Source organism: Microcaecilia unicolor, chromosome 2 (assembly GCF_901765095.1).
Source record: "Microcaecilia unicolor chromosome 2, aMicUni1.1, whole genome shotgun sequence".
Lineage (NCBI taxonomy): Eukaryota > Metazoa > Chordata > Amphibia > Gymnophiona > Siphonopidae > Microcaecilia > Microcaecilia unicolor.
Window position 1 is genome coordinate 253,284,171 of NC_044032.1, and position 18,564 is coordinate 253,302,734.

Sequence of the window (18,564 nt, forward strand, 5' to 3'; positions counted from 1 at the left end):
CACACTTTGGGGCCAATGATCAAAACTCTGTCCCTATTCTTGAATAGTGCCATAAAAATAGCGCCGGAACAGCGCCCTAATGCTCAAAGATAATGAGATGCAGATATAGGCGCGCTTATAGCTTTGAGCATTAGGGAGTTTGGTGGGAGGATTGCGCTTGGCGCATGCGCAGAAGAGTTCAGCTGTAAGCTCAGCTCCTGTGCGCATGCGCCTGGTAAAATCCGAAAATGAAGAACACATTGGCATCTGTTTTCTGCAGCCTAAATGTAAGCGTTTAAAAAAAATTTTCTGCTTATATTTAGATGCAAGAAAGAAACCAATGTGTGCTTTTTTTTTTTTTTTTTAAAGCATGGCTGCTTTAAATTTAGACTCAGGACAAGATTGTCAATGTATGCTTCACGTTTGGGTCTGCTGTTTCTCACAACCAGTGCTCAAGGGCTTGCATGAGCTTCCTTCTGCTTCCAAAAGCAAATGAAACCGGTAGATTTTGCAGAAAAAAATCATAAGAGAAGCATGGGAAATCCTCTCTTCCAACACCTGCTTGGACCTGAGGTTATTTTTTACAGCTGTAAGGCACCTTTGTTTTGGGTTACTCTTTTCTGATCATTGGGGAGGAATACAGAATGTGAATGTGACTTGATATACCACCTTTCTATTGTTTTTACAACTACATTCAAAGTGGTTTACATAGTATATACAGGTATTTATTTGTACCTGAGGCAATAAAGGGTTAAGTGACTTGCCCAGAGTCACAAGGAGCTGCAGTGGGAATTAAACCCAGTTCCCCATGACCAAAGTCCACTGCACTAACCACTGGGCTACTGCTCCACTCTCATTTAATGAGCTTACCTATATTTGCATGCCATCTGCGCTAAGGCTTTGTGCTCTCGTTTGCTGCACTAGCCCCTGTGATCATTCTGCACTGGTAAATGCGGGCACTAGTACGGCGCTAACAGCCATTAGCACCCGCGTTTACTTTTGATCATCATCAGCACCTTTCTGTCTAGACCTTGTGTATTATCCCCTCAGTGATGTTTTTGGATGCTGCATGTGTGTATGTCTTTGTAACTCTAAGCTCACATCTGTGTCACTTCATTACATATGATTTTTTTTTCATTCAGGGGCTGGCGCAGATGGAAGTGTGCAAGTTAGCACGATGCCTGCACACAGCTATTTGGGTGTATGATGGAGAAAAGAGTTTTGCTAATTCATCAGGATTTAATTAGCATTTTTCTTTTTTTTCTGCAATTCCCTTGGACCCTCCACTCCTGACACCAAAGATGGCCCACCTCTACCCCCAAGATGCCTCTCCCCCCCCACCACCGACACCACCCAAAAAAATTCCTGGTGGTCTACCAACCTCCTTACCTCCCAATTCCCCCTCCCCAACACCCTCCAAAAATTCCCTGGTAGTGTAGTGGACCCTGACCCCCCCCCCCCCCATGACTCCCTCCCAATGATGCACAGTCACTCCTGCTTTTGTGTCACCATCTTCCAAAATGGCATTGCCTGACCCCAACATGGTGCATCCTGAGATGCACCACATGGGGCCAGTCTGCTAAATAAGGACATTTTTGCTTTATTTGTTAGACTCCACCCAGATTACCAAATAAGAGAAAAGTTCCCTTACTTTGCAGACTGACCCCGCGCAATATGTCCCAGGATGCACCACGCAGGGTCAGGCACCACCATTTTGGAACATGGCAACACAGAGGCAAGGTCAAACAGGCATCATTCCTACCTGTAATTAACCTGTAATTAAAGGTATAAGGGGACTTAGGGCACAGGGGGGTTACAGGGTCAGGGTCCACTAGGTATGGAATTATTTTGGAAGTATTGGGGGGTAATCTCTGCTATCAGAAGGGGTGGGGAATCCACTAGACCAGTGGGGGATTTTTTTAATGGTTTCTGGGGGGAGTGGGGGCATCTCTGGAGGATGGGGACTCGAGCTATTGATGGGTCCTCTCTGGGGTCAGGGGTGAGGAATCAGGAGATTAGAGGGAATCCACTAGATTCTTTTTGTGTGTGGGGGTGGGGTGGGGGGAGTGGGGGTGGGGTGGGGGGAGTGGTGGTGGTGAAGGCAGCAGGCTGTTTTTAAACGTTTCACTTCCTGTCATTGTGTGAGCCAGTCACCATCATGTGCTGACAGGAAGGAAGACATTTTGCTCTTCAACGCAGCAAACAGCTGCATACTACTGTGACAGTGTGAGCTGTTATTTCTGACAGCGCATTCTTAAATGCAGCCGTAATTTGTCTGCTAATTGCATTGAGCAAAAATAGTGCTTTCTTGTGTTAGACGTTGTGCACTAAGCCATCTGCACATGGTTCCAATGGAAGTTTTCTGCATCAGCCCCTCAGTTCCTGAAAAATGACAATGGATGAGGTAGAAGTGGCCTAGTGGTTAGGGTGGTGGACTTTGGTCCTGGGGAACTGAGGAACTGAGTTCAATTCCCAGCACAGGCAGCTCCTTGTGACTCTGGGCAAGTCACTTAACCCTCCATTGCCCCATGTAAGCTGCATTGAGCCTGCCATGAGTGGGCAAGCGCAGGGTACAAATGTAACAAAAATAAAGAATATGTTCTGTGCTAGCAGTATTGGTTTCTTCCAGTGATGAATGTCCACTAAACTCTTCAGATTATTGCTGTTTGTGTCTCTTCTGTGTGACTCCTAGCTCTAATCTGTCTCAGTTTACATGTCACTGTAGCGTGGCAGCAGAATGGGAAACAGTCTGTGTTCTTCAGCAAATAATTATCAGCAGCCAATTATCCTACATCATTAGCACAATGTATTATGAAAAGAATGACACATCTATAGTTTTTAATCCTTCATTCTGCAGTTTCTGAGTGTATAACAATTAGCCTTCCACCCAGGGAACTGAGAAAATGTATGCATCCTGATGCAAAGACCTAGATCAAAAGTCTCAGCTAGCAGGAGTTTCATCACTCCATTTCCCAATGCTTCATCTTGTTCCACTGCAGGTGGCGGGACCTGCGAGGTTATCGCGGCTCATCGTTGCTGCAATCGGAACCGGATCGAGGAGCGATCACAGACAGTAAAGTGCTCATGCCTGCCAGGGAAGGTGGCTGGAACCACAAAGGCCAAACCATCATGTGTGGATGGTACATTATCCATGAAGGTCCTTCAGTGAATGCATGGATGTTCAGTTGAATAAATAGTGGACGAGATGACTGGTTAGTTCATTGATTAGTGAGCTGGATGAATGGTTTGTTGGTGGTTGTTGAATTAGGTTGGGTTGTGGATTGGTTTGGTTTGTTGTTAGTCAAATAGTTGGACTGGATTTGATTACGCAAGGGCCAGTGCGAGGGTATTAGGCACTTGAAGCAAACTCTCAGCCTCACACCCTCTTAGCTATCTTTCAGGCGCCTGCGTGTTCCCCTCCTCTTGAGTTCTGGATACATTCAACTCAACAGTTGTGATCCCCTCAGAACAATCCTATAAAAATACATAATTGGATATCATGCTTTTAAATATTTTACTTTGGTTTAACTTTTTTATCGATACTTGTGTAAAGGCAATGTATGCAACAATATCTCTCTATACAAAAGGCAACCCCAACGTTCTAATGAAGCCTCCACGGAAGTTGAGGCGCCCGAGATATCCGGTGTGCCCCTGAGTGTCTGCACCACCCTCGCGTCAAAACGTGATGACGTTGAGGGCAGAGCAATGACACTCGAGGGCCGAAACGGAAACGGCACAGGCACGGAGGCGCAGCAAAAAAAAAAAACCCTCCCCACACAGAGCGAACCACGAACAACGTCCGACAGTCACACGGAGGCAGGCAAGCAGCTAGGAGGGACGGAGGGAGAGGGCCCCTACCATTATAGAACCTTGCTAGCGCCCATTTCATTGCGCTGAGAAACGGGCCTTTTTTCCTAGTGTTTTTATAAAATAAGCTCTCACAAATTCTGATACACAAATTTATGCCTTCTCCAAAAGTAGAGAGGTGTGGTAGCCATGTTAGTCCACTCTTAAAGGTTATCAATAGAAATCAAACAAAATAAAACATAGAAAAGAAAATAAGATGATACCTTTTTTATTGGACATAATACATTTCTTGATTAGCTTTCGAAGGTTGCCCTTCGTCTATGTTTTATTTTGTTTGCCTTCTCCAAAGAAAGTGCAAATGTGTGCAACAACTACGCGTTTGCACATGTTTTATAAAATACATGTGTGCATCACAATTCTGTCACAGCTGTATCCAAAATATCCATCCAGGAATGCCTATGGGCAGATTATTTATAGACCCTACGATTCTGCTGCCTTAAGCACCCCCAGAGACCTCTAATGGCATTACCAGAGTAATGGAGTTTGACTTTTACATGACTCCTGGTAAAAGCTGGTCCCGGCCCTGAACTCCCTACACATTATTAACATTTACTTAAAGTAACCCGCCCAATGTTCATTGGTAAAACCTTGCAGTATGCCTGGGTTTTTACACATGCATACCCCATGCACTTTTCTAAGAGCCATTTTCCATATGTAAAACATACCTTACAGAAAAAACAGTTGGGGAAAGCATGCAGAGAATGGCTGATTAAAATCTTTTCAACCCTTCTTCCTGTGCATGTGTTTTGTCTGCGTGTGTATGTACTGGGGCAACTTCAAGGGGGGGGGGGAGTTTTTCAGAGTAGAGGCAATTGGTGGGGTGATGGGACAGTTGCAAGGGGTAGTTTTAAGGGATGGGGCATATGATAGGTTGCTAGATCAGTTGCAGGAGGTAGTTAGCAGGGTGATGGGACTGTTGCAGAGGATAGATTTGGGGGTTATAGCAGGATACTGGTGGTGAGGCAATTATGGTGGGGAATGTTTTGGGATTGTGGCAGTTTGTGAGGTGGTAGGGCACTTTAGAGGTATAGTTTTTAGGGTTTGGGGTAGTGGGACACTTGTGATGGACAGTTTATGGGGGTGGGACAGTTTACAGGGTGGTGGGACAAATGCAAGAGATAGTTTCAGGTGTTGGAGGAGTTGGGGTAGTATATGAGGGTCAGCAGAGTTTGCAGGGTAGGGCAGTTGCAAGGAGTTAGTTTTAAGGTTGTGTGGGTAGTTGAGGGGGAGGGTGAGCCAGTTGTGGGGGTAGTTTGGGAGGCCGGGAGAGTACAGAATGGAGATAGGTATTTTGAAAGAAGGAAATCCCTAATTGCAATGTTCCACTGTATATAAGTTCTGTGCTACAGAATTTGGAACTTCTCCACACAAAAAATTCATTGGGCCATTTTTTTAGGAGGCTTATTTCTCTGGAACCTCTGTCTTATTTGGCCTATTTTTTAATTACTGAAAAAGGTGTGAGCAAAATCCAAATAAATAAATCAGAACCAGTTAACCAGGTGAAAGAGCCTCTTGCCTGGCTAACTTGCAGTGAGCGGGTCCCGAGGGAACATCCAGCAGTACTTTCCCAGATAGATGGGATATTCAATGGCACTAACAGCTAAAGCCGAAACTGGCTATTGTGTGGGCGGTCCAGGGGCTGGGTGGAGCCATCACTTTTGTCCGGATATTCAACACCAGGTCTGTAGGCAATGTCTGGGTACCAGCATTAAACATCTGGATATGTTCAGATGGCCAGCACTTTACTGGATAAGTGCCGATATTCAGCCTTTATCTGGTTAAGTTAACCGCCAAATAGGACCACAAACAACAGTCCTATCTTTGGCCAGTTTAACTCAACTGGTTAAGGGCTGAATATTGACATTTATTCCAAACAGACTGGTTTGGTGTGTCTCAAGGGCTGGGTTGAGATTGCTTGCAGGGATTACTTGAATAGTCAAAAAGTACATTGGTTTGGTTGGCAGTTAGATAGTTGATTAACTTGGGTGATTCTGTAGCTGGATATCGGACTGCTCAAATTGTTAGTGGAATGGTTCTGAGCATTGACTGAATGGTTGGGTTGGTTAAATAGTATATTGTTTTGGATGAGTATATGAATGGTTGTTAGTTTGGATGATTGTCTTAGTTGGCAGGCTGCATGGTTATCTGGGAAAATAGTTCCAGAATAGATTGATTGGATAATGTACTGATACGGAGAATGGGTTGTGTAATTTGTTGGTTGAATATTAGTGATTGGTGGTTAATGGATTTTTTTAGTTATTTAATTGAATGATGGAATGCTTGAAAATTGAACAGGTTGAATGGACTGATTGAATAGTCTGACCAATAAATTTGCTTTGCTGTTTAGCTGCCTGGCCAGTTTCATTAATATTTCATATTAGAAACAGGAAACTGTTTAGTGTATCTTAACTCCATAGCCCTTGCTCTCAATATAAATGGAATAGAATGTAGAAACAGCCCTGTAGATTAACAGGTAGATATTATTGTAGTTATAACCCCGTCTAATTAAAAACAAAACACAGTTGTGTGTAACTCGTCTTCCTGTTTTGTGTTTTTCAGCTTCTATAGTAACTGGGAAGTGGTGGTGTGAAATGGAGCCGTGTCTGGATGGAGAGGAGTGTAAGACATTACCGGATAACTCTGGCTGGATGTGTGCACAGGGGAACAGAGTGAAAACAACAAAGGTAAAGAAGGGCACAATCGGTCCTGCTTGTTTGTACTGAAGATGTATGTCTTTCTTTCTGCTTTTTTTGTTTAAATTTTATTTATAAGAATTTGAAAATACAATTCCAAGAAAAAAAACTTTCTTAATACAGAAAAAGATTAGTAGAAACACTATTTATTTTTTTTATTAATGTTTAAATACAAAACCTTTGCAAATTTCCAACATTGGAATAACATCAAATAAAGATCATTCCCCCCCTCCCCTCCCCCCGGCTCGACAGTTACTTGACAACAACCTTTGGGCCCTCATGCAGTCAGCATCTCGATCAAACAAATAATCTCAGAACATATCCCCCTGATTCAGGTTATATTAAAAAAAAAAAGGGACCCAAACCTCTTCACAGTTTCTCAGATGCTCTGTCTGGATTGCCATCACTTTGCTTGGAAAATAAATTTTCCACAGCCCTTCGTGGAGGGTTAGTGCATCCGGGACATGCAGGGGTGTCCACCATTTTGCAAGCTTGCACCTAGCAGCCACTATTCAACAGGTCAGTAAGGCAGACTTCTTCCTATCAGGCAGTGGCGTTCCTGGGGGGGGGGGGGGGCCGCGCGCGCCTGTCCTCCATTCATTCCATGCTTCTTCTCTGCCCTGGAACAGGTTACTTCCTGTTCCGGGGCAGAGAAGAAGCATGGAACAAACGAAGGACAGGCGCGCGCGGCACCCCCCCAGCGGCGTGCACCCGGGGGGGTTCTTTCGCGGGGGGGTGTCGCGCTGCACCCGGGGGGCGGGGCGCATTGGCGATCCGCCCCGGGTGTCAGCCCCCCTAGGAACGCCACTGCTATCAGGAGCTGTAGCATGAAAACTCTCTCCCAGCAAATTAGCAAAGGCTGCCCAAAAAGCCCTCACTTCTACCACATGTGCAGTTATATACCTTCCCCCCCCCACCCACATTGCTTCCAGGGACTCTGAGATCTTGTAAACTCTTTAAACCCATTTTCTACAATATTTGCAGATATTAACACATGAGCACATTTTCATTTGCTGCTGAGTTTCATTGCAGCAGCCAGTGCTTATTAGTTTAGTTGGATGTACAGATATTTCAGGCACACAGATACCAGGTCATCAGCAAATGCAGAGATGAAGTTTTGTATCTTCTCAGGCAGATCGGACTACTCATAGCCCTCTGCTCTTTATCTGCTCTTTTTCCTTAAGATATCTGTCTCTCCCATTTCTCATCTTCTTCTTAGATTCCTCTTTTGGGCTCATTTTCAAAAGAGAAAAATGCCCCAAAAGTTGCACAAGTCTGCATTTGGACGTTTTTCTCACAAACACGTCCAAACTGGTATTTTCAAAACCAATTTTTAGACGTTTTTCTATGAAGTCCGTCAGAAGTGCGTTCAAATCACAAGGGGCATGTCAGGGCGGGATTCAGGTGTTCCTAACACCCGGACGTTTTTCAGTCATAATGGAAATGAACAAAAACCGTCCAAGACTAACACTAAGACGTTTTGAGCTAGACCTGTTTTTATAACAAATAAGGCACAAAAAGGTGCCCTAAATGACCACTGGAGGGAATCAGGGGTGACTTCCCTTTACTCCCCCAGTGGTCACTAACTCCCTCCCACCCCCAAAAAATGTGATTAAAAACATTACTTGCCAACCTTAGATGTTATACTCAGGTCCATTAGAACAGCATGCAGGTCCCTGGAATAGTCCAGTGGTGGGTGCAGTGCACTGCAGACAGGTGGACCCAGGCCCATACCTCTCCCTACCTGTTACACTTGTGGAGGAAACTGTGAGCCCTTCAAAACTCACCAGAAATCCACTGTACCCACATATAGGTGCCCCTTCACCTGTATGGGCTATGGTAGTGGTGTAAAGTTGGGGGTGGTGGGTTTTGGGTGGCTCAGCAGACAAGATAAGGGAAAATAGTGAAATGTGTACCTGGGTGCATTTTATGATGTCCACTGCAGTGCCCCCTAGGGTGCCCAGTTGCTTTCCTGGGATGTCTGGGGGACCAGTCTACTAAAAATGCTGGCTCCTCCTACATCCCAATAGCTTGATTTTGGGCATTTTGCACTTAGAAGTTTTTTGTTTGAAAATGGTCCAAAAAACAAAACGTCCAAATCATGAAATCTTGTTCAAAACAATATTTTCAAAAACAAGACAGACGTTTTTCTTTTTTGAAAATGACCTTCTTTCCTATTCAGAATTTGAACGTTTTTTGCAAAACGTCCAAAGTCGGACTTAGACGTCATATCGAAAATGCCCCTCCACCTTACTGACCATGTTCCCAGGTTGCTCCCCCCTCTCCTCTGATCTCTTTGGAGTTACTTCCAATTTTGAGGGACACAGTATTGTGGACAGAGTAATGGCAGTCAAGCATGTCAGGGACACAGTAAGCTATTTCCCGTGGTAGATGCTTCCTTTGTAATCAATCATAAGAAAGGGAGGAGAAGCAGCCAGAAAGAATGAGAGAGAGTGCTGTGTCATCACACTGCTGGCCTGCCACCATTGCTGCTGATCTGATTGCCAGGGAAGAGGAGGCTTGATCTATTACTACTACTACTACTTATCATTTCTATAGTGCTACTAGACGTTTGCAGCGCTGTACACGTGAACATGAAGAGACAGTCCCTGCTCGACAGAGCTTACAATCTAATTAGGATAGACATACAGGACAAATAAAAGATAAGGGAATTACTAAGGTGGGGATGATAAAATAAGGGTACTGAACAAGTGAGTAAGGGTTAGGAGTTAAAAGCATCATCAAAACAGTGGGCTTTTAGCCTAGATTTGAAGACGGCCAGAGATGGAGCTTGATGTACCGGCTCAGGAAGTCTATTCCAGGCATATGTTGCAGCAAGATAAAAGGACAGAGTCTGGAGTTAGCGGTGGAGGAGAAGGGCGCCAACCCAACCCAGTTAAGAATGTCTACCTTCTATACTCACCCACCTAACTCTTTTCTTTTCCCTACTTATCTTGATACATCACTAACTGTATCTGATATCCTGGAATGACAATGTCATTACAAGACTCTGTAAGCCACATTGAGCCTACAAATAGGTGGGAACATGTGGGATACAAATGCAATAAATAAATAAGAGAGATTTACCCAGTGAACGGAGTTCCCAGGGAGGAGTGTAGAGAGAGATGAGAGTGGAGAGGTATTAAGGAGCTGCAGAGTGAATGCACTTATAAGTCAATAAGAGGAGTTTAAACCAGGGGCGTATCTGGAATCTGGCGGTAGGGGGGGCCAGAGCCAGAGGGAGGGGCACATTTTAGCCCCCCCTGCCATTGCCGGACACCCCTCTCCCTTCCCGCTGCCAACCCTCCCTCCCGCTTTGCACAACAGCAGCAACACGTCGGCCACGCGGAGGACGAAGATAGAAGAAAGTTAAAGAAGATCTCAGGTCGGCTGGCGGGGGTTGGAGTCCCACGCCAGCTGAAGAAATATTTTTAAAGGTAGGACTCGGAGGAGGAAGCGGATCGCGGCTGGCGGGGGTTGGGGGTCCCCCGCCAGCAAAAGTAAGCGACGGAGGGGAGGGTTGACGGCGGTAGGGGGGCCAGGGCGAAATCTGCGGGGGCCCAGGCCCCTGTGGCCCCACGCAGATACGCCCCTGGTTTGAACTGTATGCAGAAACGGATAGGGAGCCTGGTAATATTTGGTATGTTTGTTTTTTTACCAAAGGGATGTGCCAGATGGCCACCCTAGCTGTCCTTAAGAAATACTTGGTCCTTTTCTGATCTCATTTTTATTGATACCATTGAACACCCAACCACCTCTTGCAAAATCCAGTCATTTTAAATACTATAAGCATTAATCACATTCATAATAAAACAGAAAAATCAAAAACAGAACTCTATTATCAATGTTTATGTTTCCCTATTTCTCTCCTCTGTAGATTCACCCCCGATACTGAGGGCAACACAGGACACATCCATCTGCCCTCCTGAACTCTCAACTGAAAATGTCACCCTTTGAACATGGATGAGACAATATTATCTCCCATTTCTAGAGCTCAGCTTGCCCTGACCCCATTTCACCAGGAGGCTGCGGGAAGGCGTGCTCACACTAGATGCCTTATTGTTTTGAGAGCAGTGGCAATATTACGACGCAAAATTTTGAAGCCATGCAGTATTGTCTTTCACTGTCAACAATCTCTGCAAAAATCCAGGGGGCCCTGCCTTGTGATTTGTCAGAGAACTAGAGATTTATTTTGCAGCAGCAAGACTCTAGCTGTTTGCTTTGGAAGGGCTAAGTAGCCATCTTGACAATGGCTGCTGTAATGTCGGTGTGGTTGAAAGCTCTTTAGCAGGATTGACTCTTACATGTACATACTTATGGTGGGAGTAGGAGACATAAGGAGGTAATCTGCTATATTCCAGAGGAGGCCACATCCTACCTGGATTCATTACAGTGGTGGACAAGGGCATGGAGAAGCAGCCCAGTGATTATAGCAGCAGATGAAGAACCAGGGAAGGCAGGGTTCAAATGTTGCTTTGCCCATTGCTGCTCTTTGAGCAAGTCCCTCCACTCTCCTTTACCTCAGGTGCAACCTAGATTGTAAGTCCACTTGGACAGGAAAATAACACATGTACCTGATTCTAACTTGGATTGAGCCTCCATTTGAGAAAAAGCAAGTAATTAAATCTAAAATCCAAATGCATAATTCAATATTACCTGGAAACTAGTATTTATTAACAAAAATAAGTTCTTCTTTTGGAACCAAATGGCAGAATGGTGGGATCTGGAATGCTTGAGCCATCAACCTACTGTCACACGTGGAGTTACTACTATAGAGCAAGTAAGCTGGTTATTATGGCAACTACAAGATGGATGAACTAGGATTGGCTCAAATCATTACCTGACTTGTGTACTCAGTTTTCTCCTGCCTGAATCAGGAATGTCTTCAGCCTCTAGCTATGGGCCTAGCTTTGACTTTCATCCAAATAATTCTTAGCAGGACCTGTCTTTATCAAATGTATTCTATGGCCGAAACTGTCAAGGCTCAAAGTCAAATAGTTATACAGGTGACATCTCTTATGTCAAAACATGGCTCAGAGAACTTCTGTCAGTATCTGTCAGTATATATGGTTCATAAGGTATTTCATTTTAGTAATGTAGGGGCTTTGTTGTGCCAGAGTCCCTCATGTATTGACAAGGGGTACATGAAAGAGTCCCACACTGGCTCTGGGCCATCAGGGAGAAGCAGACTCACACCTGGTTTAACGCTGCTGCAAATTCCATAGGCGCTCAGGTGATATGCAGTCAGTTATTAAAAGTACTACATAGTGACAGCTTAGAAATGGCATTAAGGAGGCCATGTCAATTCCCTGTCTACAGTTTGTTGAATACAAATGGTGGCAATGTCTGAAAAGGTTGGCACTAGCTAGACATTGTTATTCAACTCGAGGCTTAGGGGGGTCTTTTACAAAGATGTACTAGAATTTTTAACGCAAGCTAAATGCTAAGATGCCCATTATATTCCTTTGGGTGTCTTAGCGTTTAGCATGCGCTAAAAATGCTAGCACGCCTTTGTAAAATGGGCCCTTAGTGACTTGACCAGTAATTCTCAATCCAGGCCTCAGGACACACTCAGTCAGATTGTCAGGATATCCATATTGAATAAGCATGAAAGAAATATGCACACACTATCCCATCGTAGATACATTTTCTCATGCATCGTCATTGTGAGTGTCCTGAAAACCTGGCTGGCTACGAAGGAGAGTGTGTTACTGTTCCTGAAGTGACCCCACAATTTGAATACCTTTTTTTGGATGGCAAGTTGTAAGGCTACAAGTCTTAGCTCCACTGCTGGGAAAATGTGGAGTATGTGCAGATTCTGGTATTGAGATTCTATCTAATCCTGTACAAAATTCATTCTTCACTCTCCCATAGAAGACTATGCGGAATGATTTCATTTAATTTGTGTCATTTATATCCTGGTGATCACCACATTCTTAAGTGAGCAAGAATACACATTAACAATAATATGACATAACAAGTCACATATGTGTATAAAATATTCTTGTCTGTTGACCAATATTGGACAGAAGAGTGGCCTAATTGTTAGAGTTGTGAGCTGAGAACCAGACTGCCCAGGTTCAAATCACACAGTAGCTCCTTGTAGCCTTGGACAAGACACTTAACCTCTGAATGCCTTGGGTTGGAGCTGACAACCCACCTCGATCATGGCCTGCCATGACACTATCACACCTGAGGCAGCCCCTGCAAGTCATATGCAGCTAGGTGTTTGTGTGTAAGGGGGAAAAATACCATACCATTGGTCACTGAGACCTAGGATTCTAAATCAATGGTTCTCAAACCTGTCCTGGAGGATCACCAGCCAATTGGGTTCTCAGGATATCTCCAATGAATATGCATGAGGAAGATTTGCATAAAATGGAGGTGTCAGGCACACAAATCTGTCTCATACATACTCATAATGCAAGATATTCAATAACCATTTATAATGCAAAATTTCACTCTTTATTAACTGTCTTTTATAAATCTAACTATGTTCTTCCCTTCAAATTACTACTACTTATCATTTCTAAAGAGCTACTAGACGTACGCAGCGCTGTACGCTGTTGTAAAAAAATTGACAAACTCATACCACAAACATCCACTCTCATTCATACATATCACAATTATAGAAAAATAGTAACATAACAGGACTTTTCTCTAAGTATACATCATTACTTTTCTGTTCCACGATATTATGAACACTTTAACAGTACAGATCTTACAATCTCTATATTATAATCCTTCAATTCTCATTCCCAACCCTGGCTGTCACAGGTATTGGCTATGAGAATTGAAGGATTATAATATAGAGATTGTAAGATCTGTACTGTTAAAGTGTTCATAATATCGTGGAACAGAAAAGTAAAGATGTATACTTAGAGAAAAGTCCTGTTATGTTACTATTTTTCTACAATTGTGATATGTATGAATGAGAGTGGATGTTTGTGGTATGAGTTTGTCAATTTTTTACAACAATGTGAAGGGAAGAACATAGTTAGATGTATAAAAGACAGTTAATAAAGAGTGGATTTTTGCATTATAAACGGTTGTTGAATATCTTGCATGTTATACTAGGTACAACCATTTGAGTGTGAACCTCATTTAGAATTGTGGTTATACATATTCATTAGAGATATCCTGGAAACCTGACTGGTTGGTGGTCCCCCAAGACAGGTTTGAGAACCACTATTCTAAATGATGCTATAATTACAATGGTAAATTTACCAGGCTACTCAAACTAGCGGGGGAGGGGCGTGGGGGACTATGTGCAGAAATATCACTTTGGCTTGAACTCTCAGCTTGACAACCCAAAATATTTCTATCTAGAGACACCATTACTGGGAAGAAAGGGTGCTGCTGGACCAGAAGGGGGGAGTATGGGTAATACTGGACCATAAGGGCATCCACAACAGTTTGTCCAAGGCCCCAGAGGTGGTTAAAGCAGTCCTGGTCATCATAATAAAACTAATTGCAAAGAAAAGGTAATAAAATATAGTCAATAAACTACTTTAATAATTCATTAACTAACAAATCAGTTAAAATGATTAGATCCAAGAAAGATCTCAAGTGGGCAATCGAATTTGAAAGCTTCCAATCAAATAATTATTTAGCCCCTAGAAAAACTGTAAAAAGAAAAAACCTTGTACTGAAACTGAGCAACAGGGTTCAAATTTTGGCAAAAGAATATCTCCATTGAGGGACCCTATTTAAAATTGATTCATCAAAAATATACAGCAAATTGTAAAAATCTTCACATCCTAGTACATTTTTTTCCACAATCTGCTACATAAGAAGTAGAATTCAAGATGCATTAAAATAGTTTATTCATTGATCTATGCAACATACTCTATACTTTCAATGTGAAAAAACAGTTATAAAACTGTTCAACAAATGGGGAAAGTTTGCAGACCATAGCTCCTGGAATTCTTTCCAACTCCTCCGTATATGCATGCCCTGTCTGCGTCTCTGACTTAGAAGGGGGTGGCTTACTCAGTGGTGTAGAAGTAGTAGGGAATGGTGGAGGGCTGGAGAAGGTAGGGGGTGAGGGTAGAAGGGGTGGATCAGGGGTGTAGGCAGACCCGCCATTTTGGGTGGGCCCAGAGTTAACCTGGGTGTGCCCTTCCCACACCCACCCCTGTACATACATTCAATACACTGTTTTTTTTGTAAATACCCAACATCTGCCCGTTTCTCTCTGAACCCCCTCCCCCAGTCCTACCTCACAGAGCCGATGCCTGTCGCAATTCTTATAGACAATCTGCGCCAGCCCTGCAGGCTTCGCTCTACCAAATTCCTGCCAAAGAAACAAGAAGTGACATAATTGAGGGCAGGATATGATAGAAGCCTGCAGGGCCGGTGCAGGATCCTATAGGAATTAACACCGGCAGTAGCTCTCAGGTAGACCAGGAGTGGTGGGGGGAGGGAGTTCCAGAGAGAGAGACGGGCAGATGCCAGGTCACGAGTGGAGAAAAGAGAGAGAGATAAGTAGTGAGGTGCTGCCACTGAAGAGTTTTGGGGGTCTCATGGGCTACTGACTGGGTGGGCCACCCAGGCCCACTCTTAAGCTACGCCACTGGGGTGGATAAGTAGTGTGGGGGATAGGTAGTTGGGCACAGTCTGAGGCTGGTGGTGAAATTGAAAGGGATAGTTTTGGGGGAGTTGGAGAGAACAAAACAAAGCAGTTTGAAAATGGGAATTCTCTAACTGCTGTTTCACTACATATAAAAGTTTCTATGCTGCAGAATCTGGAACTGTTTCTCCCACAGATATGCAATGAATCATTTCTTTATTGGTGATGATAACAGGGGGCAATTTCTCTGGAACCCACAGTCTGCTCCGGTTCATTTTCACACTTAAGTGTGTTTTCAACGTTTTTTCCTCATGCCAAATTTCAGCCCATTCAGAATTCTTTTGCAAAACCTTTAGAAGGTAACATCCCTGGTGCAATAATAGGCCATGGTGGACTTGTTCATGGGCCAGCTACAACAGGAGATAAATCACAGAAACTAAGAAACAGGTTAGAGGACTAAAGGAACTGAGTTCGATTCCCACTTCAGGCACAGGCAGCTCCTTGTGACTCTGGGCAAGTCACTTAACCCTCCATTGCCCCATGTAAGCCACATTGAGCCTGCCATGAGTGGGAAAGCGCGGGGTACAAATGTAACAAAACAAAAAAAAAAGATAAAAAGGATCCCACCTTGACTGGATACAGGTGGGTTCTAACTTACTATGAACCCTCTTAAGGTATTTTTGAAAAAATAATTCAGGTTTGCTATAATAAAGGCTATGAAGACCTCTACAACCAAGATTTTTTTAAATGTCTTTTTAGCATTTCTATAATTGTTCTTTCATGTTTAAGGGGGAGATCAGGGAGAGGGAGTGGCAGGAATCACATGTCAAGATGAGTAAATTTAAAACAGAGAAACGTTTTCTTCATTCAACGTCTAATTAAACTCTGGAACTCGTTGCCAGAGAATGTGGTAAAGATGGTTAGCTTAGCAGAGTTTAAAAAAAGGTTTGGATGGCTTCCTAAAGGAAACGTCTATAGACCATTATTAAATTGGACATGGGGGAAAATCCACTATTTCTGGGATAAGCAGTATAAAATGTTTTGTACTCTTTTGGGATTTTGCCAGGTATTTGTGACCTGGATTGGCCACTGTTGGAAACAGGATGCTTGGCTTGATGGACCTTTGGTCTGTCCCAGTATGGCAATACTTATGTACTTATGCAGTACACTCAGACGTCTATGTAGGAGGCATTCTGCTTTAGTGGTTTTCTTTGCTGTGCTGCTTTTCAACTATTTTATAGGGAAATTGGCCAAACAGCAGCTTTATCCTAGTGAAAGACTTGTGGTGGTCCAGGGGCCTATATACACTAATTTGGTGGCATCCTAACAGTGTATAGATGCTGCAATTGGAAAGAAGAAATGGTGTAATCCCTGCTGGACCTGAATACTACCAAAAAGCGGACATATTCAGGTACCAAAGAAGCCCAGAAAGAGTACAGAGTCATTTCCAGATGCATCAGAGGTGTGTAGAAGGTACACTTCAGCATGTATTAGGAGAGTGCGAGTGGTATCAAGCAGTTTGATGTTTACTCTGTTGTTGACTTGGGCTCCTTTTTGTTGGCTGCCTTGTCATCAGTGGAGCTGATAAGAAATGTCAGGAGGTCCAACAGAAGTGTCCACTGAACTAGAGAGCTGCGTGGGAACAGGAATAGTGGGAATCCCATGGTTACCACAGGAAGTCCTCCCCCCCCAGGTCCACGGGACTCCCCTCCAGGTCTGTGGGGATGGACACAGTTCTTGTGAGGTTCCTGTGGGTATACACCAGGTCAACGTACCTTTAATCCTTCCAGGTTCCAGGACTCCTTGTGTCACGACCGCCTCCTCTGATCAGCACAGCTGCACACGCACAGGCCAGCCCCATCAGGTCACCTGATCTACAGGCGCATGCATGTAGCAGTTGGCAATTGGCGGCAACCTCCCAGTCCCGCCTTCTGGCCCAGCACCATCTTTTTTCCTCTTCCACGTGCACAAGAGAGAAGCTAGAGCTGCACAGCATGCACTGATCAGCGAGGAGGAGATGCCCAGTAGACAGCTGCACGAGAAAATGTTCTCCGAGTCCTCCTGACTCCAAAGTCACAGAGAGTTTGTAGGTAGGTAGAAGGTACTGAAGTTTGTAGTACAGAATGCAGAGAAGGCAGGCGGAGGGGATTGGGGGGCATAGCTGTGTTCTGTGCTACAGCAAGCCTTTGCAATGAAGACTGTTTTAGAGGTGGGGGGTGGGGATCGGGGATCCAGGGCAGAACAAAAGCTGCTCCACTATCAACAACCCCCTTCTTCAACCAGCTGCTGTTGTAAATACTGTAATTAAGTACAATAGTGTAATGTATGGTTCCTCTGCTCTGTTTCACTACAATTAGACTAACTGTGTACAGGACAGAATTACTATAAATTAAAGACATTGCACTGCTTTAACAGGTTTATTCAATAACTGAAAATAATTTGCCAGATTGGATTTTTCAGGTCTTTTAATTGAGTGAAAGCAGCCAAAAAGTGACTAAATCTGTTAAAGAATGGGGGATGGGTGAGGATGAAGGAGATTCCAGCGGGGCTGGGCAGGGATGAAGGAGATTCCAGTGGGGATGGGTGACATTTCTGTCCGCATGCAACTTTCTACACTGAACACATTTGGAAGGCAGTAGCCAAGAGGAATAAAAGGCTATATAAATTCTATTGCCCAGACTTCTAACGTTTCTAAAGGGACAGCAACCAAGCTGGAAAAGCATACTAGAAGATTGGGCCGCTTGGAACAGCAGCTAGGCAATTTGGGGTACCATGTTAAGGATATCTTAGCCCGCCACAGACTACTCAATTTTCCCAACAATTGTTGAAAATACACCCAAGAGACATATTGAATCTAACAAATTCTAGAGATGCCTACAGTTTCTTCAATACATTAATTAGCTGCCTCCAGGGCTACATGAGGAGGGTGGAATGGTCAGGAAGTGGACACTGGTTTTGGCTGGTAGCTTGGACATCTCTGCCTTCCAAGCAAGACCTCAATATGATATACCCACCAGAGCCACTTTGATATGAGTCTTTGTGCTCTGAAATTGACAACAAATTGCTTTTCAGAAAATTCTTTAACAACAAAGATATTTCTTGTTATGGGTAGATAGTTCCTGTTCCTGGACATTGACAGGACCACTCACTTGAAAAAGAAAATATTCCTCCAGTTTAAAACAATGGATGAAAATTGCAGCTAGAACTCTTTTTTTGCAGGTTGCTCTGCTTTTGGCCACAGGGGTAGCAGGTTCACTTTTTTTTAATCCATTTAGTTGGAGATTTTCCTTCAAGATTAAGATATAGTTGAAGAAATGTCTCCTTTTCTTTAACCTACAAGAGTGTGGGAGGTTTGGGCAGCTTTGTTAGTATGAATTTATGGTATAGTTTAGTGTGGCATAAGCTTTTCCTTTCAGTATTTTTGTCTCATGTTTCTTCAGTTCCTCTGTTGCT

General features: G+C 43.7%; 1 protein-coding gene across 1 annotated transcript in view; it reads left to right on the plus strand.

Annotated features, from left to right (window-relative positions):
* The window catches only part of LOC115462390 (chemokine-like protein TAFA-1), a 62,224-nt gene extending 50,751 nt beyond the window's left edge, over positions 1 to 11,473 (plus strand). Inside the window, exons 3-5 of the mRNA XM_030192398.1 lie at positions 2,979 to 3,119; positions 6,406 to 6,530; positions 10,417 to 11,473. Of these exons, the coding sequence (XP_030048258.1) occupies positions 2,979 to 3,119; positions 6,406 to 6,530; positions 10,417 to 10,434 (284 nt within the window). The 3' untranslated portion in view covers positions 10,435 to 11,473. The remainder of the gene's footprint in view (positions 1 to 2,978; positions 3,120 to 6,405; positions 6,531 to 10,416) is intronic.
* Positions 11,474 to 18,564: the final 7,091 nt, after the last annotated feature.